The sequence below is a fragment of the Oculina patagonica genome, chromosome 9 (genome assembly GCF_052425735.1).
Source record: "Oculina patagonica isolate OP01 chromosome 9, crgOcupat, whole genome shotgun sequence".
NCBI classification, from domain to species: domain Eukaryota; kingdom Metazoa; phylum Cnidaria; class Anthozoa; order Scleractinia; family Oculinidae; genus Oculina; species Oculina patagonica.
This window is the reverse complement of record NC_135766.1, coordinates 7,761,590-7,788,606: the sequence shown is the minus strand read 5'-3', so window position 1 is coordinate 7,788,606 and position 27,017 is coordinate 7,761,590. Positions and strand designations below refer to the sequence as shown.

General features: G+C 39.4%; 2 protein-coding genes across 2 annotated transcripts; one reads left to right on the top strand and one right to left on the bottom strand.

Annotated features, from left to right (window-relative positions):
* The first annotated feature begins 1,746 nt into the window (after positions 1-1,746).
* On the top strand, positions 1,747-15,035 carry LOC144666189 (uncharacterized). Its single transcript, XM_078527552.1, has 11 exons — positions 1,747-2,014; positions 5,651-5,769; positions 5,931-6,036; positions 6,729-6,871; positions 7,394-7,477; positions 7,757-7,794; positions 8,275-8,356; positions 8,847-8,979; positions 9,596-9,699; positions 10,212-10,300; positions 11,523-15,035. The coding sequence occupies exons 1-11, from the start codon at positions 1,903-1,905 to the stop codon at positions 13,744-13,746; spliced, it is 3,234 nt and encodes a 1,077-aa protein (XP_078383678.1). The 5' UTR covers positions 1,747-1,902; the 3' UTR covers positions 13,747-15,035.
* Positions 14,613-26,114, bottom strand: LOC144666192 (uncharacterized). Its single transcript, XM_078527554.1, has 10 exons — positions 25,559-26,114; positions 25,012-25,060; positions 24,477-24,647; positions 19,965-20,231; positions 19,252-19,524; positions 18,502-18,777; positions 17,987-18,157; positions 17,731-17,907; positions 16,351-16,587; positions 14,613-16,112 (listed from the first exon to the last, which is right to left on the bottom strand). The coding sequence occupies exons 1-10, from the start codon at positions 25,847-25,849 to the stop codon at positions 15,781-15,783; spliced, it is 2,244 nt and encodes a 747-aa protein (XP_078383680.1). The 5' UTR covers positions 25,850-26,114; the 3' UTR covers positions 14,613-15,780.
* Positions 26,115-27,017: the final 903 nt, after the last annotated feature.

Here is a 27,017-nt window from a genome sequence, read left to right as displayed (position 1 = left end):
CCTAAAATAAGCCCTTGTATAAAATCTTTCTTTTAAAATTTAGTCGCTATCTCTTAGTTTGAAAACGCGTACGAAGTGCTCAGTTTTCAGTTAAAAAAAAAACGCGCCCACCACCAAGTTTTCTTTATGGTAATTTGTATCGTCACTGCGTTGTCGGAGATCAAAATTCAAAGAGAAAAAGTTCATTTCGTCTATTATCGAAGCACAGGTAGCCCAAGCTCCTTGAGAGCCGTTGATAATGTCATTATTATTATTATTACTAGTAATAGTTCTCACTAAAGCTGCCCCCGCCTTTAATTATTATTTTTTACAGCAATAATCTATAAAGATTAGTGGACAATGAGTGGAGTCCAATTTTTGCTTCAAACAACAATTTTGCTTCCCAAACATGTTGCCCAGTTTAGCCAACATGAAAGCAATGTGTACTTGTTTATGCGCATGTGTGACACTTTGTTCCCGGAACATTGTTTCCTCGTTTAGCCACCCGAGCCCAGAGCACATCTCTTTTGCGCATGACAATCACGTGTAAAAGACGAGCTCAGGGGTCGAGAATGCCCCATTCTCGTTCCCAGAGCCTCCGTTTCTTTCGGTCACGTGGTCGGCGAAACGAAGGGCTCTGGTAACACTGACTACCGGATGTCGTAAAATCCACGACATCCGGTAGCGCATGCCCTCTGCATAAATGTTCGTCTGCGCCTGCTCAGTAAAAGAAAGGGGAAGGCTGGGGCTGACTGAGACGAGAAGAAAGCAAATTTTGAAAGCTGGTTTTGGCAATTCAAGTCGTTGATATTTTAACTTACACAATTCGATTCGTTTGGAACTCATTGAATTGCATGGCTGATAGATGTGTTGATGTTGTTGTGTCGTCTCTACACGCAATATTATCTGACGGCAGATAGAAAAGTTAGAATCCAGAGGAATTGGAGTTATAGTGTACATGGAGTCGTGGATATCATCAGCTGATAACATTCCGACGGTTGATGATACTTTGAAATTTATTTATGGCCATGCGGAGGTATTGTAGAAAATTCAGAACCAAAAAAGCCGCTGATCGACGAGGTATCATTCTATTGAGCAGCGGTAAGAAATATCACATTGAATTTCAAAGTCTTCATGTATTCATGAACTCCATTTAGTGTGTATATCTTGTATAAGCTAAGTTGGTGGTGCAAATGTTTGCAATATTTTTAATGCAATTAAAAAGTACAACCGACAACGAAGGTCTGCTTCGTGAATACGTTATTCCAACAAACTCCCAGTGTTATTCGGTCTTTTTCCGGTAACATTTTCAAACTTTCCGCTGCATCTTCAATTGTTTCGATGACCGGAAGTATAACCAAAATTGCGTAGAAGCGTTTCGTTTTTTTACCTAATTACGCATGCAGTTTTTATCAGCCAATCAAAAAAATCATATTTTTTACCGTTACCAGGGCCACTACGTCATGTCATTTAAAAAAAATACGCGTGGCCCTGGGGAAGAGGATGAGAATGCCCGGGCAGCAAAATATTTTCCATGCTTAATTCCCGATAATTTAGCTATCTAGGAAACAATGTAAGATTGCAGGTTAATCAAATCACGACAGTTGCACTTTATACAATGATATTTTAGCTTCGTGACATGATTCTCTAGCCTGTGTGACTGTACCCCAGTCCCCACTCTCCTGGAGAGGACTCAAAACCGGAACTTCCCTTCCACTCCTCACCGGAAGTTCCATCTTGCAAAGGGTCATGGGTGAAATTGTCCGCCATGTTTTTCGAGTCGAAAGTGATTGAAGGTGATCGATATTTCAAAGAGGATCTTTCCATTCATCGTGATAATTTCGGGAGTGCGGCTTCATGCTACAACATGTAATCTTATCAAAGGACCGTGCTTTGGATTGGGGGGCTTGATACAGTTTTATAATGAAGAAGTTTTTCTCATCGGGTGGAGGCAACGACCATCAAAGTAGCTTCGTGGGCAAGACATTCGTCGTTGGACGATGTCAGTGTGTGGTGGAAGAGGTTATTGCTGAAGGTGAGATTTTGCCATTCAGTTTTTAATATTTCTTGTCTGTAAGGTGGCGAAAGTACTGGTCAGTACTACTGAGGTAAAGTCTGTTGCTAGGATTGAGTCTTTCTTCGAAGTATTTTAAACTATGACAGATCGATTTACTGCTTTATGCTTATTTACTGAAGCTTAATATCAAGTTATTTGTATGTGTCAAACTGAATAGAGAGCTCCATCTGAATGAAGCGCAAGAAGATTGTGATAAACTAAGATTTCAAATTATGCTACATGTGTATGCGATCAGATCTTTAAATTGTTCACAATAATTTATACATTTATTATATTGCAAAATTTGCAAATGAGGTTGCTAATAAACAGAAATTTTGCCAAGTCATTTCTGTGATAATGTACAGTAAGCAAATAACAAATTGCATGTGTACTACCATACTGCTTCATTTATCAATGTATGCCTTTAATTTTTTTCTTGCACATTTATCACTTTCACTGGCAGCATAAAAGGTTTACATTGTCTGGGTGTTAAACACTGTAAGGCCACCCCCCCCCCCCCTTGTTTTTTTCGTCTAGCACTCAGTGCAACTGAATGTTTGCCATATGTAATTGTATTAAATCTTGGGATCATGAAGTCAGAGTTGTGAAAGTTGAAAGTTATATTTAGTGTCGGGTCTTTGAAACAACTCAGCGATGTACTCTGGAGAAATCCCATTTTTCAATTTGAACATCAGGATAGCTAGATCTTACAGTCTTCTGTTGTACAGTGTATGCCATTGGTAGGTGTGCTTTCTTTAGCAGAGTGTAAGTCCTGTAACTCGATGTATTGTCATTAAACACCGCTCTAGACCGTTCTTTTACCAATGTGCACTTGTCAGATGCTCTTATAAATAACCATACAGTTGAACAGTAGTTTAGTCCAGGAAGGATTACAGATTTGCAAAAACAATGCTTGACTACATCATAACCTTCATCATAACACATCAGTTGCAGGGTTAGAAACTAAAATTTCGTAGCACTTGCCATCTTGGCGAGTGACCTTCGAGTTGCACTTGCCCAGATCAGTTTTCACTCGCCCAGTCTCCTCCATTTTAAAAGAAAAGGAAAATTTAGCCCCCCTCCCCGACGAATCACGTTGCCACCGTGCCACCATCATGGTGGTCGATCGCGATACGGACTGCAAACTATTTCTTCAATGAAAAATCGTTAAAAATAGACCTTACTCCGCAATAAAAACACTATAACACTTACTTCAAAAGTTGAAACGCAGTTTTTAATTTGATACGTCATCCCAAATTCCTGTAGTTTGCAAGCAAAGTATCGAAATTGTACAAAAAAAGAGGCGGGAAAATCGGGAACTAGCCATCTTGCTACATTTCGCGGCTCGGTGGACGAGTTAGTGTATTTATGACCAGAGGTATTACTTTTTACAAGTACGTCCATCATGTAACAATCACCAAACGCGCAGCTTTGTTGGAGATTTCAAAATGTTGGTAAGCTATCGGCTTGTGGACAGTGTAGATTGTTTTAAAGTGGAAAGTAAAAGTTACGCTTATTGAATAATATATTCTGGATACGAAAATCGTACTCGCCAAACCGGGCGAGTGATCCACGATTTGTACTCGCCCAACAGTTTTCACACTCGCCTGGGTGTGTGGGCGAGCGCTAATTTCCAACCCTGAGTTGGAAGATGAAAAAAAGGATGGCATAAATGGGCAATTCCATGTCATGGACGTTACAATTCAGACTAATTTTTAGAACTTTAAACTTGCATTGTCTAAGGATGAAAATAAGTTTTAAAACTTTTCATTGATGTACAAGTCTGTGCACCTTAGTGTGTCAATTTGATTATTTCTTTTTTCCTGTTGACTTATTTGTGCCAGAGAAATATTGAGAAAAACGACTCTCATGGACGTTACATAAAAATCAACCACGTAATCTAGTGCATTAGCATTACTTTAAAATTCCTGTGAACTTTCAAGCATTTTCAAAATATCTTCTCCATGTCAATGTAGTTTAGTGATTTTGTTAACTGAAAATTTTGTTTTCACCTCCATTATCTTTCACAGTTTTTCTTGGAGACTAAAAATGTAACGTCATGGATGTTACAAAAATTGTCATGGACGTTACACTATGTGAATTCTTCTTCAAGTTTACCAAATAAATTAACTTTTTTCAATTTTTGGGCTCTATCATTGGTAGTAAAACAATATTTCTTGGCAGTTGGAAATGAAATTATCTTGCTAGTTAATGTAGAACCCGTGGAATGCCCATTTAAATTTTTGAGGACATTTCAAGGTCCTTACATGACATATAAAACTGCATTTTCAGCAAATCTCTTTCCACAAGCTTGCTGTTTATCAAAACAAACCTGTCTTTTGGAAAAAACTGCCCACTGCTATACCGCCTAACTATTTTTTACCTTTTCCACAGACTTTGTTAAAGTTTTGCCTTTTTTTCAACATTTTTGCAAAAAGTGTAACATCCACGATATGGCGTCCATGACCAACTTAAACTGCACTCAGTTAAAAAATGTAACAGTTTACCAAAGTTTTGTTATCATCAAAATGTTCCTTTTTGATAAGTAACAAAGCAGCAGAAATGTTTTAAGAATCCTTCAAATAATAACTTAAGGAGAGAAAAAAAAGGCACAAAATTTCATGGACGTTACGTAACGTCCATGACAGAACTTCACATCGCTGTTGCTATTTTTTAAAAATATTTTGGATGAAGTCTTTATCAGTTATTTGTCAACACAAATGAGGGAATATTCCTAATATAATTGTTTGAATTCATAAGCATTTTGAAAGTATGATTTTTGTAAGTTAAAAATGTGCATCACAGACATTGAAAATTATTAAGAAGGTAAACCCGTACTTTGGGGACCCCCCCTAAAAACACTGTTGTCACAGACAAAGTAAAAGTTCTTTTTCTGTATACTATAACATGTCTACAATGCAGCACAGGTAATTATTCCATCTGAAATATCTTTTGAAAAATCTTGATTTTTTCACCTCTCATGTGGAATTGCCCAAATACATGGTACACATTATAAGAAAATTTTGGCTCTGCCTCAGTCCTGTATTTACTGATGTTTAACTTGGCTGAGCCATGACTTTTATTTTGGTGATATACAGTGAAGCTAACATACCCACATCAAAACCAAATAAGCCATGTATTTCACCAGGTTAACACAAATACCAACTATCAAATGTCAAAATGACTTGCTTCACCTATAATTATTTCCTTATCATCTTACCTTCACTACCTGCCTATATTCCTCTTACATAGAACAAATTTGTCAACAAGGTCACTTAGTTGGTACAAAATGTAACTCTAAGCTAAGGTACACTTATTAAGCTAATAAAGAAATAGGATTCAAATCATCTTGTCCTCTGGCAAAGCGACCGTATTAATTTATTAAAAATTATTTTCAAGAGGGTTGAACCTAATAAAAAAAAAAATCCATTGATTGCTTATTGCTCTGTTGGCTTTAAACAGTGAACCATGTAAGACAGTTGCTAAATTTTAAACCAGTACAGTGTAGTTTTTTTTTATTACCGGTATACATTGTTTCATTTCTGAATGGCCATGCCTGTTGTAGCTAGCTACTGCTTTAAATAATAATTTAATTTTGTTTTGCTTCAATTACAGGAGGATTTTCCCTGGTGTTTCTGGTGAGAGTTCCCAGTGGAAAAAGACATGCCCTAAAACGAATATCAGTCAACAACATGCATGATTTAGCAATCTGCAAGCAAGAAATTGATATAATGGTTAGTCAAGTTTTTAATTTTTTTTTTACAAATAATTAATTTTTAATAATAATAAATAAAATATTTTAGTAAATTATTATGATATTACTCAATGATAATGAACCATACATTTACAAATTTTATGTACCATATCTCAGTTTCTTGTTCATTAAATATTTCAGAAACTTTTGTCTGGCCACAAGAATGCTATCTCATACCTTGGTTGTACTATCAATCAGATCAGTCCTGGTATTTATGAAGTACTTATTCTGATGGAATACTGCAGAGGTTTGTTCAATAATGGAGGCCCAGGAGGGGGGGGGGTACTCTGGCTTGTAAATGACGGGGATGATCAAAGGATTTTTTTGGGTTTGAAATTTTCGATTCCAGGATTTTTTTGGGTTGGAAAATTTGGCAAGTATTTTTTTGGGTGACTAGATTTAAATAGGGGATTTTTTTGGGTATTAAAACCGAACTAAAGTGCCTTGGCGTATTTATGATATGATGAATAAACAAACACAAGCGTTCAATTTTTTATGTTTTTCTTTGTGTTATATTATTGCCCCTACTGGCAATTTAGGGGTAAAAAACAAAACGAGTCGAGCCGCAAACCTCAAGAAACAACATTGAGTAGGGAGGGGGAGGGGGATAAGATATTTTAACCCGCTTGCAAGTCGAGTCATTTGTGAAAAATGCGTGAAATGTGTATGTGTCAACTAGTTTTGTCCAAGATTGTAGTACTCTACAGTGAACCTGTTATCAATGGATCATTTAAAAAGATTTTCTGCTTTAAAAGTGATGATGCCACCTTTTGGGCACAAAAAACAAAATAATTTGTACATTTGTATTCCTGGCATCATTTATTGTGGGGTCAGTTGTCTTTCAAACTGAGCATGCTTCAAAATTTCATGAAATGAAAAACTGCCATTGGCTTGCATTTGCATTAGAGTTTTGTTAATCCCTTATTTTATTTTTCCCAGAGGGCCACGTTGTTCAGCTTATGAATGAACACATCAATTCAGGTTTCAGTGAATCTTTAGTGTTAAAGATATTCACTGATACATGTGAAGCTGTAGCCAAGCTACACCAAGCAGACCCACCTGTCATTCACAGAGATCTTAAGGTAAGTGTCAGCTTACTTTCCTTTAGAGCTTAAAAACATTTTTAGATACACTGTACATTTTCAACTTTAGAGTTATTAGTCAGTGTACTTTACCAAAAAAGGTGTGGTGTATCAAAGAAGTTACAGTTGTAGTGCTCAAATGTAAGTTGACAGTCCCTCGAGACTCGATCCTCGAGCCTCGAGACTCGATCCTCAAAACTTGAAAATTTCGAGTCTCGAGAGTTGAGAATGGAGTCTCGATCTCGAGGATCGAATCTCAATTCGAGAAAAATAATGAGCTAGTCCCTTGAATGATTCCTCGAGAATAAAATTGCTCAAGTGGGCCGCACTCTCGAGTGTTGTAGTTATAAACTATGGTCGAAGCCAGCATGCAGGCTACTCATCTCTGCTGTAAAAACACCCGCTTGGTGTAAAATTTTAGGTAGCAACCCTCAGTGCTGAAAAGAGTGACTAACTTGTACTGCTCAAGGCTACTACAGCGTATAATTGTGCAATTATAAATAAATTATTGTTGATTTTCAGGTTGAGAATATTTTACGCAGCAACCGAGGAGACTTTGTGTTATGTGACTATGGCAGTGCAACTAGAAGAGTTGTCCAGCCACAGGTTAGTTTGAAACTTAGTGAAAAAAATGGATTGGAATTAATAGAAATAACCAAAGTGTTTAATTTTCTTCTAAAGGACTGTCATCAAGACCAAAAGCAGATTAGCCTCCTTTGCATATTCTCTTTGGGCTCGTCACACACGCGACAAGCCCAAAAAGCATCTGCGAAGGAGGCTAAGAGCAGATGGGAATTTAGTGTACCAGCCTTAGTCCAAAGATTGAAGTGGAAAACACTGTCCAGTTTCTTGGAATACATAATAACACTTTATTTGTATTTATAGGATGAAGGTGCTACTAAGGTAGAAGAGGAAATACAAAAGTAAGTTGTACAATAGATAGTACAAATTTATTGTAGTCAGAACAGCTTTCTGCCTGAGTCAAACCTCCCATTAGCTGACACCCTTGGAACCTCGTCAAAGTGTTCCCTAATGACTGGCCATCACCTCTTCCTCTTAATCCTAACTCTCCTCTCCTGAGAGAATAAGGCCATATGACCATCACCACCTTCCAATAAATTTTTTCAGTGGTAACACTGCAAGGCCTGCTTGAAGAACAGTGAGAGTCCTGTAATTGAAAGCTTGGTAATTGACAATAAAATGGAAGTCAAATATCAAAGATGTAAGCTGATGTTAACCTTAACGTTAACCTATTTCTGTTAAAGCTGTTAATCTAAAGAGCAACACTGCAATGGTCTTGCAAACAAATTGCTGCTGTAAAAACTGTGCCCCTCGCTTTCCTTGTGGAAATGACTGGACTCATAAACTCATGGTTTTGTCTCAACTGTGCTTGTACACTGTAGGTATACAACATTGTCTTATCGAGCCCCTGAGATGGTTGATTTATACAGTGGCAAATCAATTTCAACTAAAGCTGATATCTGGGTATGTATACTGGTATTAAAGTCGTTAGTCATCAATTTGTCTTTGATTTTGACAAAAATAAATTAAAACCACACCTTAAAACCACACCTTTATTCGGTTAAACTTAACAATGGCTTTACAAAAGATGTAAAGATGGGCAGTTACTGTAAGAGTACCAGTAACTGTTGGAATATATTATATGTCATTCTTTTTAAATTTTACTAGGCTGCTTTGTCATGTTACAGTACAACACAAATTTCAAGATGCCAATGAAAAAATGCATTTTGCGCATGTACATGTACAAGTGTAACATTTGTGGTCACCCAACTAGTTTAGCTTTTTAGTTATTTTGGGTGACCAGCAACTGTATGTATTTTTAATTTATTTATTGTTTAAACATTTCTTTGTAATTTTACAGTTCAAATAAACTTTGTTGTTGTTGTTGCAGATTGTCTGTTCATCTTGTTGTAAGTTTTTTTTTTTATTAATATTATTACACATTTCTCTTTAGGCTCTTGGGTGTCTTCTTTATAAGCTGTGTTTCTTTACTCTCCCGTTTGGTGAAAGTCCACTGGCCATACAGAGTGGTCAATTTACCTTCCCTGAAAACTCTCGCCATTCATCTGAACTACATAGACTGATCAGTAAGTTTTTTTGCTAATCAGCATCTGTAGACATAGGGGCTGTGCTATGTATTGAACGGATGCTCAAGTTGATGTAAATGGCCCTGGTATGTAATTTAGCTGAGCAAATAAAATTAATATTGATTTGGAAGATCCCTGGAATTCCCTTCAAATTTTGTGAACAATTTTTTTTTTCAGCTTGCAGGCAGTTTTTTGCTTGCATTTGTGAAGAAGAAGAAAAAAACTTAAGAGTCAGTACCAACAAGTGATGCTTATTTTGAAATTGTTTTTGTTGGGCCTGTTTCTGGGTGGTTTGAGTGTAGCATTTCATCAACACACGTAAATGTTCAATGTTGGCAAAACACTTGTATGTATTTATAGCTCAAACTATACATGTTAAAAACAATGCTTCAGGAAAGTGTTTTTCAAAAGGTGTGATATGGCAATCCATTTCCATTCTTTTCACCTCAGGCACATTTCGTTTCAGCTATTTGTTGAGTACTTATTTTTACAAAAGTAAATCATTGTGTGGTTCCCAGTGATTACTGGATGTTTTTTAGCTTTTTCAAATCATGGTAAAATATAATAATGTATCAAATGATGAACCTTAATTCATTCACGATGTGCTTGCTTGTAGGCTACATTCTTAATCCAGATCCAGACACCAGACCAGATATTTTCCAAGTGTCCTACATGGCTTTTAAACTAAGAGGACTTGACTGCCCTGTTGCTAACACAATGGTTAGTAAGGTTTTTTAAATCATCAAAGACTTCGATTTGATGCATTTTGACAAATTTTTTATTGTTATTCAAACTCTGCAGTAAGAGTGCTGTTACAAGATAGGCTGATTCTACCATGACTTTATGATTCCTGAGGGGTGATTTCAAATATTTTGCACTCACATTTTAGACCTCTCGTCGCGCTGTATTTTTGTCTATTACACGTCATGCAATACAATGCAACGTACCAGTTGTTACATGTCTAAGCTGGTCTTTGTATCTGTACTTTAAATACAACAAAAAAAATCTTGTGCGAGGAAGTGTCTTCAGAAGAGTAGTATGTTTGTTTGTGTGTTAAAACAGTGACGAATCACTGACGAATAGTCCGCCTAGTCCGCCTAATAGTCCCCCTGTGTAGTCCCTGATTAATCCATATATGAATTAATTTATAGCGTGCAGAAGAATTCTTGCACTGTTCAAAATTCATTTCACTGTGTATTAACATGGTGCGTTTGTTTTTGTGTATGTCACAGAATGTTAAAATACCAGACTCTCTTCCTGAATTATCTCCCGAGGGACAACAGAAGGTAGAAAACGCTGGCCGTGCTACTCCCAAAACAAGGTTAGGATTGGATACAGTGCATAACAAGTTAAAATAATACGTGTATTTTAAGTGTTCCTGAAATCGCCTTGATTCAGTTATGTTAAAAGAAAATAAGCTTTTCTAAGAGCAGCATTAATTTTGTGCATGGTTTTTCTTTACCTTAAGACTGAGGAATGTAGCAAGACTGATTATGAACGATTAAAAAATTAAGGCTAACGAGGTACCTCCTATTAAAGTAGTCAAATTCAAGTTACGTGCTTGAGAGGCTCTTTGCATAACACGATTACTTCATCACGTTTAAGGGGCTATGTCACGCAATTTTTAGGCAATTTCGGCACTGACCAACTGGTCATAGAATTAACTGAAGCATCACAATAGCGGCTTAAGGACGTTCGCGCCCAAATTTTTTACTCGATAGATTTCTTTAATTTTTTTGCTGCCGTCAGATAATGAGTTACTTGTGTCAGAAATGCAAAAAAAGTTGGGGTCAGCGACTTCGTTTAAGTGAAAAAGCGTGTGGAAAACTACCCTGATTTTGAAAAATTGGCGCACGTAATTCAGCATGGTTTACAGGGTTTAAAGTTTAAAATATCGAAGATGAGTAAACGGAGGCTAACAATCTTAGTCACAGTTTGCAGAAGTGCTTCTGTTGCGTAAATAATTCCTAGTTTTGCCATCTTTTTTTGTAAAATTTAACCCTGAAAAACGCATTTGAAACTGTCGTACGGCAAAAAGGAAAGCTCAAAAAGTGGAATTCCAACCGTCAGTGTGACAAAAAAATCAAACTTCCACTCGATAGATTTTTTTCATTTTCTGGCAAAACGCAGATATTAATTAACAAAAGTGATCCGTTAAGAAAAAAGTAGGGGTCACCGACCATTTAAGAGAGCAAATTACAAGCGAAGCTAGCGGAACGGCAACTCACCCTATCCATGTTCTTAGAAATTTTACTCAGCGCGTGCGCTCGAAGTATGGCGTGGCGTGGCGTTTTTCAAGTTTATCTCAACTTGTATCAAAGTGTCATTTACAATGTTCGAAAATCATCCTTGTTTGTTATGTGGCCGTGATTTTGCCAATAAAAGACTTCTTCTCTGCCAATTTGAAGTTTAGAATTCTAAAATAACGAAAATAAATAAAATTACCTAAAATATCGTGACATAGCCTCTTTAAGTGCGGTCTTCGTGTAGGAAACACTTCCTTGTACATGTAACTACAATTCAAACTTGGTTCTTTGTTGCAGGCGGCATGAAGGTCCAGTTACCACATCCCTTGCTCCTCGTCAGCGCCCGCGGGCAGGTCAAGGTGCTCAGCATTTAAGCCACATTGCAAGCCCTCAGCAAAGCCGCAAACAGTACACCCAGGCACAGAAAGGAACCTTGGATGTACAGCAACCCCACGGGTTGAGCCACGTGGCCAGCCCCAGACAGAACAGAAGGAACATCCCACAACAGCAACCAAGGGGACCACATAATTATCCAACCCATCAGCAAGCCCATGAAAATGTGGGCCAACAGGATCCCACAGCAGTCTTTTCTAAAGCTGCTGCTCCAGCGAGACCAGACGTAGCTGGTGTGGCCCCAGCATCATCAGTCTTCCGTCAGGCCCAGCAGGCTCCGCAGTTTGCTTATCAGCAGCAAATGACTAGGGAACAATACTTGCAGCAGCAGTATCTCCAACAACAGCAGTTGGCACAACAGCAATACTTACAACAGCAGCAGCAGCAACAGCAGATGTTACTTCGCCAGCAGCAGCAACAGCGATTTCTCCAACAACAGCAACAGCAACAACTGCTTCAACAACAGCAACTGGCTCAGCAACAGTTGAACTATCACAGGGAGACTCAATCAGTCCAACAGTACCCCCCTGCTGCCCAGGCACATCACGTCCAACAGCAGCAAAATATAGCCCAACAAATGTTTCACGACTCTGATCAGTGCCAGCTTAATCCATTTTTTGATTACCAACAGTATTCAGGAGAGCAGGTCTACCAACCGACGGCTCAGGATTACTGTGCCATTCAGCCGCATGTGGCAATTCAACCTTCTCAAGATGTTGGACAGGCTGTGCCACAACAACCAAAGCCTGACAACAACACTGATGTCAGATTGTTACGACCACGCTACATGTCTCATAACCGCTCCAGATCTGATCCTAACTTTGCAATTCTCAGTGAAAGGAATGGCCAGGCTCAAACGGCATCTTTTACTCCTCTGCCAAACGGGAAAACTTCTTATCACGCGCACTATCGAAGTCCCAGTGACCCTTCTCTTAACCTCACCAAGGAGTCTGAACCCACAGATATGCCTTTAGTTGACATTGAATCGAACGACGTATCCACACCTCACTGGAATCCGTTTAGTCCATTTTACGAGTCAAACGAGCAGGATTTCTTGGCAAACCCTATTGATGTTACCGATGATGACTTTGCTTCGTTGCGCCAGAGTGAAGTAGACAAGTCTCGTGGTGGTCCTAGTGTCACTTATCATCAACCCAGCGTTGGTAATCCGCAGACTTCAGAAGTGCACCAAGAGGCCGACATGTTTGGAGCTACCGCTTTTGGTAGCCACGTGCCAGAGCCTTACCAACAAAATGCAAACTTTGATATTGCAGTTAACAAAGATCCGTCTGCCCAGTTTAGAGATGTTAGTACTATTGATCCACAGCAAAACCTTAGCCAAGTTGTGCAGGATGGTAACAATCCCTTTCTCCAAGGATATCGCACCTCTGAGATTGAACAGCATTTGAATTTAGCGGACCAGGCGTCAAGCGACAGTGAACCAGAAAACGATGAATTGGCCGAGTTCAACCCACCCCTCTCCCCTGGGTTTTCTGATCCATTTGGTGCTGCACCATTCGTCATCCAGAAGGGTAAACCAGTCCCGCCACCTTCACAAGATGTGTTTGGTTCTTCTCCATTTACTGCTCCAGTGTCATCACAATCAAAAGGTGACGAAAAACAATTAACAAAGAGAGCTACGGACTATCGGCCTTCTGAACAGGTAGCTGGTTCATTTGACGTTTCAAGCCCTTTTCCTTTAGTTCAAACAGGTGGCGCTGTCGGAGGGACTGGTAATGAGTTGGCTTCATCTCCTTTTGTTGGAAATGTTGAACGCGATGCAGCTCAAGGTTCTGCTGATCCGTCTGGTTTGGTAAACCCTGCGGCAGATTTTATGGACAACCTGGAAGATCCATTTGGTGGAGTGTCCTTCAATGCTAACCCAGCTGTTAAGAGAAGAAACGCTAAGAAGCAGCAAGGATTGAGGAAAGAGGCACCAGTTCCGGCCACAAGGAGTGATCAAGTCCCTCGTCCGCGGCCCCGGCGACTTTTACCCCAAACACCAGAGAAAACCCCTGGGGTGACTCATCCTGGACAACGGGTTGTAAGTGAACAGGCGAGAATCCAGGGAGTCAGAGTTATTCCCGTGGGGCCATCTGCCCAGGGGCCCAGGAAACCTGATTCGTAGAAAACTGAAAAAAAATTGGTAGAACAAAAAACAACCCCTTCCCAGAACACGTGCGTTTATGTCGAGCGGTAACCAATCAAACCCGCTTGTCACAATTCAAACTGAGCGCTTGTATGGGAAGAAGAATACAAATACGAAGCGTTGGGTTAAAAAAACGTTCCTCAATGAATTCTTCAAGGTTCACATTTTTGTGTGCTATATGCACCCCACTGGTACAATGGAAAAGGTCAAAAAAAATACTGTTAGCTGGAATTTAGAGAACGTTAATAATGCACTTAGTTCAGACAGGATGTTAAGTTTTTGGGGTTGGTGTTAGTAAACAAAATATTTCCTTAGTCGATTAGAATTTTGTGACAACCTCCGTTTATTCCGAATTTAGTTTTAATTTTTTTTTGTGGGTGCGTCATTTGTAAGGTTTTTAATAAGGATAAAGTTAACAATATGCAATAACACTGTGTACTGACAATCAAAGGATTATCATGTAAGAAGTGAAGTGAAGTTGTGCCATCACCAAAACAATTGATCTCTGTCTGTCATGCAACATCTTTATTCTCCTTTCTAAGCTTCTTACACATATCACATAGGTGATCAACTCGCTAATTCTTGTAATTTGCCTTCTGATATCTTCAGCTTGAAGCTGAAGAGGTAACCAAGTTTGTAATTTTCTTTCAAATCTTGGGTAAGTCTTGTTTGTTCTTCAGAGCGGTGAATTGTGTCGTCGCGAAACGCTTCTGTGGACAAGCGTTACGTGACAGGCCAAATAACGGTTTTGAAGATTGTATTGTATAGGCATGAGCATGGTTGATACCAGACAGTCTGTGCTGGTCCACAGCGTGTCAACCAGGAGGGAACGGTCCTTCTTTCTCTTCTTTTTAAAACAAGTGTCTCTTATCTCCTAGATTTTGTTGAAGTAGAAGTGCTTTTTTAATGTATTGGAAGATGGTAAAGTTGCTTGTAAATAGCACTGTCTTCCACCAGTTTTCGTCTTATTTGTAATAAGTGCTAAGTTCGACTAAAATATTCCGATCATCGTACATTCTATTTAATGTAAGTTCTGAGAAGTTGTAAGTTCACTAAAAAATATCTTCTGGTTGATGATGATTCTCGTCATGTGTGGAAGCTGTATTAAAAAATTACACGTCGGTTATCCTTTGGAAAATACTAACAGTAAGCACGTTTAACAGCCTTATCAGTCGTGACAAGTAATCAGATGTTTTTAATGTATGACCCTATAAAAAGAAATTGCAGCGAGAGCAGCGTAATATATTAAACCTCATATTTTCATGCAATGTTGTCTTCATTTTATGGGTTGCATTCTCCGTCTCTTGTTTTGATGCCGGATCGAGAGGTGCCTTGATGATCAGAAAAGCTATGCTGGTTGGGGTCTTGGGCGTGGGGGGGGGGGGGGGGGGGGGGGGTTAGGCGTTGGGCCAATTACCCCACTTCCTTAAAACAAATGATTACGGAAACTCCTAAAGGGCCGTATTGCCCTGTCTAAGTAAGTGTGCGATTTTCACTTGAGTGTCAAAAGTAATTCACGTTTGCATTGGTTTTGCATAACTACGTTCGGTGACAGGTTTAGTCTAGGACTCACGCGCCACTTTCCCAACCAATCAGAAGTGACATCAAAACCAATCGGCACTCACTTGCGCAGGTTTTTCCCGTGATTCGTGCCGGCTACATGTATTTGGTTCGAGTTTTGATTGGTTTACTTGATTGTCTGTGTTCTTTAATTTGTGATTGGCCAGAGTGATTACTTTGGTTTTGTTTTTACGACCCTCAATTCAAAACTACTTAAAAGACGGAAAACACTGAGAGTCATAAAGGAAACTTTATTTTAACACTAGACAACAGTTATGCGAATTTCATGTACTTTCTATATCAATGGGTTTAGTCCCGCTTTATAATGGTTTGGCAATTCTCTTGATTCTTTATTAGGCGTGAGTTTATAGATGAAATAGTTATTTAATTTCTTAACTCAGTTTCACGAACACAATTTCAGTTTATTTTAATCCGCTTATAGGCCAATTAATATCAGTTCATGTGAGTCTGATAAAACACTTCGACTTCATGAGGCTGGAACTTGTAGCTTCCTGCGAACACGCTTTGCGCTTCACTTGATCCATATCTGTAGCCCGCCAGTTGCACATAAGTGCTACCCAAATTGCTGTAAGAATTTGTGTTAGAACCTGCAGAGTTGGCGATATAAATGTCGTGACCGGCGCCAAATGTTGGACCATAGCCGCTGTTCCCATATATGGCATTGGAGTACTTTTTGACGTGAAGCTTGAATGGTTCCAGTCCATAATGATTTTTAAACGAGAATATGAAGCTGTAGGTTGAGTCGGTGTAGGAACTACCAGAATCTAAACATAAACGTTCTCAATTAGAAGAATTATGAAAATCTAAATTTAAAGAATGTCAGATTTTAGTGTTCGGCACAGAGACGTTTAACTTCTAAACCTAAGACCACTTCCAGGCTTCTAGAAGATCCAGTCTTTAGTTATCGCCTCGTGATCACGCCGGGAACCTACCAGCCGTTACTGCTGGCTTTTTAGTTGATCAATGTAGAAGTACTCGATGTTAACTTTAAGTTATACTTACGCCAGTCCCTGTCAGTATATCCTCCAAATATATACTCTCCCACTCTAATAAACGTCACCGAGGGTCCCAGGCTGTTACACTGCGAATGGAATGTGCTGGCACTCCATCCATGATCAGTAGCTCTGTAGCAAAGTTTCCACTTGGATGGCAGTGTAGACACAGGATCAAGCCAGCCCTTGAGGAGCTCCCAGTATTCAGTTTTGTTAAGAAGAATTTCTGATGGCTCAAACTCTGGTCCTGGAAGTTGGTAACAATAAAAATACGTTAAAAAGAGAGATTATGGATTCAGAATGGACTGAGTTGTATTATTCAGCCCCTTTACTTAGATCAGTACAATTAAATGAATGATTGGTGAAACCGAATAGCAATAGATCATTTTCGTATTCTCGGTATGCACTTGAGCTAGCTTGTAATGTTCTTGTAATGGAGGCTAATGTGGGGAATCTTTTCAAATGCAAGTGCATGACGCGAGTTTTAATGATATTCCCCGGCATTAGCCTCCATTGTAAGCTTCTTCCAGTCCAATACCGAGAATACGAAAATGATATTTGGACCTTAAACACAACATCTGATGGCTTTTATTATTTGGCATACAACTAAGAAACAAACACACGATCTTATTAACTTTTATCGTCTTTTTGATGGTTGACTCGCCCGGCCTAGCCCCACGCCAGCTCACACAGCCAATAGAAACCTCGAGCACGCCGTCCAACTGTTAAAATAAGCCTGCTAACAGGCTCATAGTGAGGTAAAGTATAAGGCCGAAAAAAACAAATCGGAGATCCGAGTGCATTCTTACAACGGATATCCCATGCGAGGTCTTCACTCCTGGGACGCTTACTGATGAATTGTGATGTGTTTCTGCTCAAAATTTTGCCTGGGCAACGAAATTCTGCCTGAAATCTGCTCCGCACAGCTGACTTAGTAGGCATTTCTTGTGTTTAGCAAAATTTCAGTGAAGTGCAGATAAGAATTCATTTCACTGTGCATAACAAATGTGTAGTTAAAGCTATTATATTTCAATCTTACTTTGGCCTATGCTTAGATTTTGCTTTGTGAGCTCGTTTAGCAAGGTGTTTTGATCTCTTTTTAAAGTTTTTAACTTATACATTCTGTGTTACTGATCTTTTTAAAATTCTGCCGAAACTCTGCTTAGCTTATGCTAGAAAATGAAGAAAAATAGTTTTATAAATGGCCAAATTAAAATAGTTTTATACTCGAAATTCTCTCCGCAGAATTTATCCAAGCCTATCAGCCAGAATGTGAGCATGCCCCACTTGGGAGCGTTTCGAAGGTCAAGGGCGGTCAATAATGCGAGTCAATATCCCGAGCTTGGGACTAAAACTACTTTAAATAATTTCTCACTAGATTCAGGCTCACCTTCACATGTTGGTTCTTCTTCGGTCCAGTTTCCAATTTCATTACAAACTCTGACAAATGGTCCACGAAGCCGGTAACCTTTGTTGCACTTGTAAGTGACATTTTTGCCTTCCCAGAATTCACTTCCTATCCTGTAACCGTTCTCGAGAGGAGCAGGTTCATTGCAAAGAAGGTGGCCTGGAGAAAGAACACAAATTTTCATGTTGTGAAAAGCCCTATTCACGGTTCAATATAGAATTCATTGTCCGTTTCTTACATGTTGGCACGACATTGCTCCAGTTCCCATTTTCCAAGCACAGCCTGGTTGTTGGTCCTTCCAACTGGTATCCTGTGTCACAAGCGAAAGTGACCATCTCTCCTGCCCAGTAATTCTCTCCAATCTTGTAGCCGTGCACAGGAACACCAGGGTCTCCACATCCCACAAGCTCTGGTATTATTGAAAAAAATATATCACATAAAAAAAGTTGGGAAAGTTGACAAAATACTAAATATCAGAATTCGTACTATGAAAATATTTATCGAATACAATTGAAACATTTTTTGTGATTATACATTTCAACTGAGGTTTACCTTTGTTTCTAAACCAGCGTTTAAGAAAATCTGGCTTACAGCCTTTTACATTTAATTTGAAATGAGACTGAGTTACTTGTTCCATAGAAAATATCCTCTTCTGTTCTATGTAAATACAATTGGTTTAAAAAATTCTCTGTCAGTTTAACGGTTGCTGGCTCGTGCATGCGCATTATCTTGATATCTCGAATTATTGTGTACCTGCAGTGGTAGCAATCTCCGCAGTCCCGTTCTCGTAGTTTTTAAAGAAGCACTTGTACACGCCCTGGTCAGAGGGTCCAAAGCTTGGAATAACAAGCTCTCCCTTGACTTCATCAGCACTTGTTGAGGTTGTGTTGGTAGATACCACCACTCCATCTTTGCTCCACTCCAGACTGGGGACGGGAGAACCACGGGCTGCACACTGTAGTGTCACACTGTCATGGACTTTTGTTACTGTGACAACGGAGGATGGTGCAACAGTAATAACAGGAGGAACTGTTTATGAAAAGTAAAACAAAACAAATAAATTGATTAATGACCTTTAGCTTTTTATGACATCAAAAATGAAAAACATTACATTAGAATTACACGCCCGAGAATAAGTAGCCTGCGTAGCAGAAAGGGGGAGGACCCCTCTCCCCCCTCCTCTGCCCTAGATCGGTCAAAATCATGATCGCGTATAGCCTGAGCGTAGGGATATCTGTGCAAAATGACCCAGAGCCAATATTTCCGCCATCAAACTTCTTACTCGAAATGTAATATGGAATGGTATTTGTTGGATTTTAAAATTGATTAGCTAGCATATCCCATCAGGCTGTGAGCAGTACACATCAGGAGGTTTTACAACCAATAAAACAAAACTCAGGGAAAAAAGTCAAATAAACACAATTCCAATTAAAGCAAACCGAAACGCTGCCCAGTCGACTTTTAACATAAAAAATATTATTAAAAAACAACTTTTCAACTTACGAACAGGGTTCACGACAAGCACAATCAGTGCATACACATGTCCCAGGTGGTTTTCTCCTCGGCACATAAAAGGCCCTTTGTCTTCTCGCCGAGTATCCTTGATCACCAAATCTTTTCCAGCCACCACGTGACGGCCAATTGGCAGTGGTCTGAATGAGCGGGTCCATTCTATCTTTGGCGAGGGAAAGGCAAAGATGTTGCACGACAAAGTAGTCTCCCAGGTCTCGTACCCCATGTGGTAGGTCTCAGGCGCCTCAACAAATCTTGGAGGGACTGAAAAAGGTGTTAAAAATCAAATCAGTGCATGAGGCAGGCATCAGTCAGACATTCTACAATTTAGCACTTTTATTTAACTGTCCTCTTTTCTTGATGAGAGTATAGACCATTTTACTAACGTCAGAAAAGTAGAAAACCACATCATCGTTCATTTGTCCATGTTTATAAACCAAACCCAAATATTTTAAAACAGTGATCTGATCTCTTTCAACCATTACATGTCAAATTTCCAAATTAAAAGTACAACTCTCTACACAGATTTAAACTTTAAAGTACGCCATTTCGTAAGTCTCGTGAACATTTTATTTACCCGACTTTTCTATAAGGGAAACCACAGAATTTTTTTTTGATTTTAATGGAATGATAAGTAGCACAAAAGTGGTAAAGTACGTTGTATCAAACTTACAACGATAAAAAAGTACATTAGTTTCTCATACCTTCGACAACAATTTTTACAGTCGCAGAGTCGATACCTAAGAAATTCCTCGCCTCGCATTTGTACAAGCCTCGATCGCCAAACTGAATACTGGGAAACGTCAACACTCCCGTCACTGCGTCATAGCTTCTACTGTCAAGCTTTTGACCGTTTCTATACCACGTGACCTCTGGTATTGGGTAGCCCTTGGCGTAGCAGGGTAATGACACATTGCTTCCTTCCTTTGCTGTAAAGCTGGATGGGGGTCCCTTTTTGATCCTGGGAATACCTAGAAAGTAAATAGCGGTCTCATTTTGTGGTTATTGTGGTTACCAAGGTAACCATTATGCTACCATCTGGGTAAGTAAGTGTAAGTAAGACTTTCCGAAGCACGAAGTAAGAACGAGAGCGTACCGAAAGGGCACGAGGATTTCTCAAGTTCTCCTAGTAGCTTTTTAAGATTACAATACTATTCTTTAGAAGGATACGGTGATGAATTGTTAGAATTTAGTTATATATGAGGATTCCGATAAAAAAGCCACTTTCACAATCATTATGGCGCGTTCGAACTGTCCACGATCGACAATCGACTGCTTTGATGAACCGCTGGCGAACGTAGTTGGAACATGATGCTTGGCACGTGCATATGGGCGAACGTAGTTGGAATATGATGATTGCCACGTGCATATGGCCGAACGTAGTTGGAACATGATTCTTGGCACGTGCATATGGGCGAACGTAGTTGGAATATGATGATTGCCACGTCCATGTGGCCGAACGTAGTTGGAACATAATGCTTCGCACGTGGATACTGCTTCGAAGTAATATTTTCCGAAGCACGAAGGAAGAACGAAAGTGTACCTGAAACGGCACGAGGATTTACCTAATAACTTCTGGCCATGCATAAAACTCTTTCCCGTACTGCCCTTTAAATATCGTTTCTTCAGGAACGATGGCTAAAAAAATTACCAACAAGCAGCTATTTCAAAAAGAAATAGTGTTTCGTTTCCAGATTGCGGTAGGGTGAGAATAGCGTAATCTTGAGCTTTACATCAAGGAGATAAATGTTGTTCGACATGGCAGTTGCACAGTTTGCTATACGAAACTGTCCATACGAAATTTGATGTTTTAACAGAACTTGACTGTCTTCTTTTTCGTTCTGAACTTTTCGTGCCGACTCGAATGTTTTCGCGATTTACGTGACACTGATCACGCAACTCCGGATACGTCCACGCGAGAACCCACGCAATTTTGCGTGTATTCGCGCGGCTTGTGACGTCGTAGCCTCCCACGCAGTCGTTCTTTGGGGCGATCGTGAACGACTGCGTGGGAGGCTAGTGACGTCGAAGATGCCGTGAATTTTCCTATACACATTTATACACTAATCTGTTACATGAATTGAAAAAACTTTGTAACTCTCCTGCATATATGCCCTTCTCCTCAATCAACTTGCCCGTTTTCGGGGCACGCTAGCCCTTCCGTGCGAGCAAACACGGCGGATATGCCATGTCATCACGCTTTTGTTTGCGTTGCAAACACTCTGATTGGTGGAAGTTTTCTTCCGTTTCAGAAAATAGCTAAAATGTTTACTTTATAATTAAACGCTAAAAGAGCTTACTCTAGTTTTTTTTTTTTCCAATACATCGCTTTAATCAAACCTAAAACCATTGCAGTCGTCGGATATTTGTATTTGTAAGGAATGTCAATATTTTTTTGGTCTTGCTGATTATTATCTTTCCGATATTTGAATAACATGCTTTTACGAAATTAATTGCCTTCGGTCAAACTTATTTACTTTGTGGCTGCGAGCGTTATCCTGATTCGATAGTAGCCTCCACTGTGTACATAGGCGTACGGGCAATTTTTTGCTAGGGGGGGGGGGGGGGGGGGCGGTAAGACATTTGCCCAAAAAATTCTCGCAAGTTGCCAAAAATTTTTCGAAACAGTCGAGAGGAAACGAGGGTCATACGATGTACTAACACAGCCTTGCAAATGAAGTGAAAAATCCTTACATAAGAATCTATGATATGAGCTCATAAAACACGTTAAAAGAAATAGCTGCCTCTACCATTTCGACGGCCGAAGATATCAACAATGCGTTCCATGTTATTGTTGACTACAGAGTTTGAATATACCATTAAATGCTAATAAGTGCGACTACACGTAATAATTTAGGCCAAGTAAAAAAAAACAAATGTTTCTCGTCCGGATTTCTATAAAAAAAGAGAGCGGGCGGGCGCGTTTTTTGTTGTTTTTTTATTATTTATTATCTTGTCGTAGCGATACGTGTGTTGTTCGAATATCGATTTTTTTCTCCCTCGTCAAATTCTCCAGGCCAGAAACGAACTTACAAAATAAATCCTGCAAGGTAATTGACCTATCCAATAGGGACCTAGCGTAACAAGGATCGATTTAAAGTTTTGGCCTTAGTTTGAATTAAAAGGCAGACAAAAGCCATACCTTACTCCGTACAAAGTACAAGTAAATAGTGTTGGTTTTTGTTCGTTCTAACTTTTCCAAAAACAGATAATAAAAAAAGAGAGGCTGCCCAAAAAATGAAACGGGCGGGACGAGAAACATTTGTTTTTTAACTTGGCCTTACTGACACGTTGTTGCCCCATCAGGTGCTGCAGCGGTAAGTTTTCAATCTGCGAAACGCACTGAATGATCGTTCAGCAGAACACGATGTATCACTGCATGGACGGATATGAACCACGTAAAGAAACTCTGAAAACAACCCTGCTGAAAACTTAGCAAATATATCATTCTCTCATTCTCCAGCATTTCTAAAACAGTCATATAGCCTATTCCGCGCATATTACGAAAACTCACGCACATTTTCTACTCGGCTTCCATGCAGAATCTCGCTGTCGATTTGTAAAATTTAGCAACGTGGAGAAACTATCTTTATCAGTTGTTTAACTGTGACAGATATTTGCCATACAGTGCCCAACAGTAAAAGAATTTACAAATATGTATATCAACAAATGATCCCCTTCACTAAAATCTGTGAATTTAAGTGGCTTTAACACGCCGACTTCAGGTTAAAACTTCGAAAAAAAACTTCTTTAAAAACTGGCTTTGCCAAAATTTCTCTTACTGCCCAAAAAATCTGAGTTGCCCAAAATTTGGGGGGGGGGGGGGGTGCAGCCCCCCTGCCCCCCCCCCCCCGGCCCGTACGCCTATGACTGTGTAAATAGTTCACCTCGAAATATATTTTTCGTCCGATAGCTACAAATTTTGGTAGAATGCGTGACAAGGTTATTACCCAATCCCCCCGCAAATTTGAATGTGGCCTACACCGCAAGAAGGAAGTAATAATAGAATGTCTATTGATCTTGATCGTCAACTGCGAAATACAACCGATGAATCGATCGAAATCGAGGTAAGAGTTGTGTACTACGTACAGTACGAATGCACATGGTCTGAAATGCAGTGAAATGTTATTTATTTTATATTGCTTGGAATCAATATCTGAATTTATCTCTGAGTATAAGGAGATCGTTATATTTTGCAGAAAAGGGTCCGAACCCGTTGCCTTTAATATGTTTCCCCTCTTATTAGGACCAGAGGTAAACCAAAAACACATTTAGACCCGCCAACATCAATATCTGTTATTTGTTTTGCAAGAAAGCTTACGACAACTACGTTCACCAAAAATCTCTCAGAAAATCTTTAACATATTTTTGTCGATCTGGTTTCTTGTAAAATAATTGATGAAGGCGGGAGTGGGGAAGGGGGGGGGGGGGGCAACTTTCATCATTACTACACTTGAACATTCTAGAACCATTTTAGCTATTCGCTATTTCCTCAGTTCGACTGTAAACACAAGTCTGTTTAAATATCGGTAACCACATGACCTCTTAGAGGGCTGTTATTACAATGGTTACCATCAAGTGACTGCATCGGTTGTTTTAAAGAAGTGGTCCTTGCAGTGCCACCTTGGTGTTGTATTAAATAAAACTGGCCTGATGTTTACAGTCGTATCGATGGCGATCATGACGTTGATGATAACGACGTTGTTTTGCTTTTTTTTTTCTTAGCTCTTCCTGTGAGAGTTGAATTCGCTACAGTTTGTTTTTGGACCTATCGTTCAAAACATATACCAACAGAGTCTGGAAAGCTGATAAATGACGCGTTTTGTAACTGATAGCTGAGCTCTGAGATCTGCCAAATTTACTGATAGCTGAGAAATGGTATTTAATTGTGACTATTGGCTGAGAAATCGCTAACAAATCAAGTTAACTGATAACTGAGATTCCAGCACCCCATTCAGACCTTTACCAATGTTTTTGTGAACTAGTACTAGTCAAGCTTCATGTGTCACCCGGGTGGTTCGTGCTTCTTATTGTCTCCAAGTTCTGCGACACAAGCCGAGAAGACAAGGCTTGTTCGATGCACTTGTCACGGATTATTTTGATTTTTTAAACTCTTCACATAGAGCACCCTTACCCTAAAACGCGGGATAAAAAATGATTGAGTTGAAAAGCATTTTTAATATGCCACATAAAAATAGCAAAAAATGTAATCTTACCAATGCCTTCGATCAGTTTTGATGTGTTCCCGGCAAAAGCTTTTCCAGGTCTGCCTCTTGGTCCTTGCGGGCCTCGCTCACCAGGAGGGCCCCTTTTCCCAGCTTTTCCTATGTACCCTGGGCGACCACGGCGTCCTCGGCGACCCTCCGTGCCCTGGAGCCCACGAGCACCTAAATCCAAAATAATTGAACCAAGAAATAGACTGGCTTGAGATATGGAATTTTTATGTAAATTGATCCCCCTCCCCGCCTTTATCGACCCGGTTGCACGTAATTTTCTCGTGATAGTGTTTAAAGTGTTTTTAAATACCAAACTGAAGATGTACATGTAGTTCTGTAAACTGATAATTCCACATATCGGAACGCATATAATTATACGTAAGGTTGGGTGACGTTTGTGTACTTCGTTTGGATATACTTATGTTTCGATTATGCTCTGCTACAACTTATATAATGTGCAAGTTTCGCCATGGATCTTTAAGTTTTTTAAAAAGATTTTCAGATTTCCAGTTTTATCAGAATGCGATGAGCTCACCTCTCATGCAGACGACATCTTGATCGGTCCCATTAATCTTGGTGGTGACCTAAATAAAGAAATATTAAGAAACAGAAAGTTAACGTTTAAATGATAAGACTGATTCAGTTCCTGAAAGTGATTTCTCATTTAACGAATAGGATTTCAGTGTTACAACGTAGTAACATGTGTTACAGGATGATAATCAATCATTCAGACTACACAACTTATCAAAACAGATTTTGTGTCACGTTACTCCAGGAACGTTTCGTCCTGACCGACGATATAAACATGAATATCGAATATTAGTTCTCTACTGAGTGATGAAATCGTAGACGGTACTCCTAGTTGACCTTGCATTGTAAATCTAACAGTCAAGTCTAACGTTTTTAGTCACTCTCGGTTCCTTGTTTTTGCGGATCTCTCACTTCAAATCGAATGTCTTTAATAATCATTCTTCCACGATATAATTTGGTGACGGAACCTTTGACACCATCAGATAAAGCGATATTTGAAAAACATATTCATTAAGGACAGATAAAGATAGTTATATGTCAGATGGGCCTACCTTTGCAGATGCTCCCAGTCCAAATAATTCAACACAAGCGCTGTGGCAAGTGGTGCAGCTTTTTGACTTTCCGAAGGATTCAACAGACCTTTTACTTCGGTACGTAACATCTTCGTTTTCTCCAGATCTAGTGTAAAGTGTTTTGGACGAGTCGCTCTGAAGCTCATAAACTTGCTCTTCTAACACTCGTACTTTATAAATGAGGCATCCAATGGCGGCAAGGCTAAATAAAATGTTCACAATCACGGCAACAGTCAAGAAAATGTTGCCTCGAGGTTTTACGGCCTCCATTGTTAAACGCTCTTAGCTGATTAATTAAACTGAATGAACGGACGACTTCCGTGGCTTAATGAAACCGAGAATGTCAGACAGGAATAAGCTTGTTTTGCTTGGACGTGCCCTGGAGAATGATCTTAGCATTGAAGCAGATGTCATCGCCTCTGTATCATGTTTTCAAGCCATCTTGCATGCGTGTGTGACTAAAGAATTTTCTTCCTTATTGAATAAATAGAGGTCGTTGTAATTTATTTAACAGTGACATGCAGGGTCCAACAAAAATAATGGTAATAAAGAAAATTTAAGGCGTAGGAAAAATCTGCTTACCGACTGTATTTTATTTTGATTGCAAAAGATTAATTTATTATCAATCCCTCTTGCAGTGGCATTTAATCTTTTCAGGTTTATCAAGTATCTCATCGGCTTAAGCCAATAATACACGCGATTCCCCGAAAGCAGCATTTCGAGGATATCGTTTAGGTTAATAGTTTATTTCATTGCACTGGACAAATGAGAGTCAAAACAGAGCCAGGTAGAAACATAATGCCTAAAAGAGACGAAGGATTGACTAACAAATGTCGTGGTTTCCAAACTGGGGCAGTCTGTGTTATGTATAGAAAGGCACGTATAATATGCAGTTTATGTTCCTGAATAAGTTGCTTAGTCATAGCATACAGGAACTTCTAAGAGGATCAAGAGTCGGTTTTGCGCATGCTTGGTATCATAGTCACGGATTTCGGGGTGCTCGATTCTCAGTTGTCATTCAGTTAAGATTTAATGCACTTCTTAGCCGTCAGTTTAAATTTGAGCCATTTCTCAGCTATCAGATAGATAGACCGGTTCTGAAGGGTTTCGATAAAAAGATATTTATTAGTGATTGATTGATATGTTAACAAAATATGGCGAAAAACTTACTGGCATTGTACCATCATGATCTGTACTCCCTCGACTGACAACATCTTTTCACTTGACTCCGAAGATGACTTTCGCTCAGGTTATTAAAACGTCAGTCACCAACAACATTTTTATCAGAACTTACGCTCACCCGGACGATTATACCATACGAGCTTCTGCTAACTACTCCTGGGTTCAAACCATTTTCTATGTTCAAGCCACTTACTATTATACTCTGTTTAGCAAAAACTACATTTTCTAAACAAAAGTCGAGTAAACGCCGTAACAG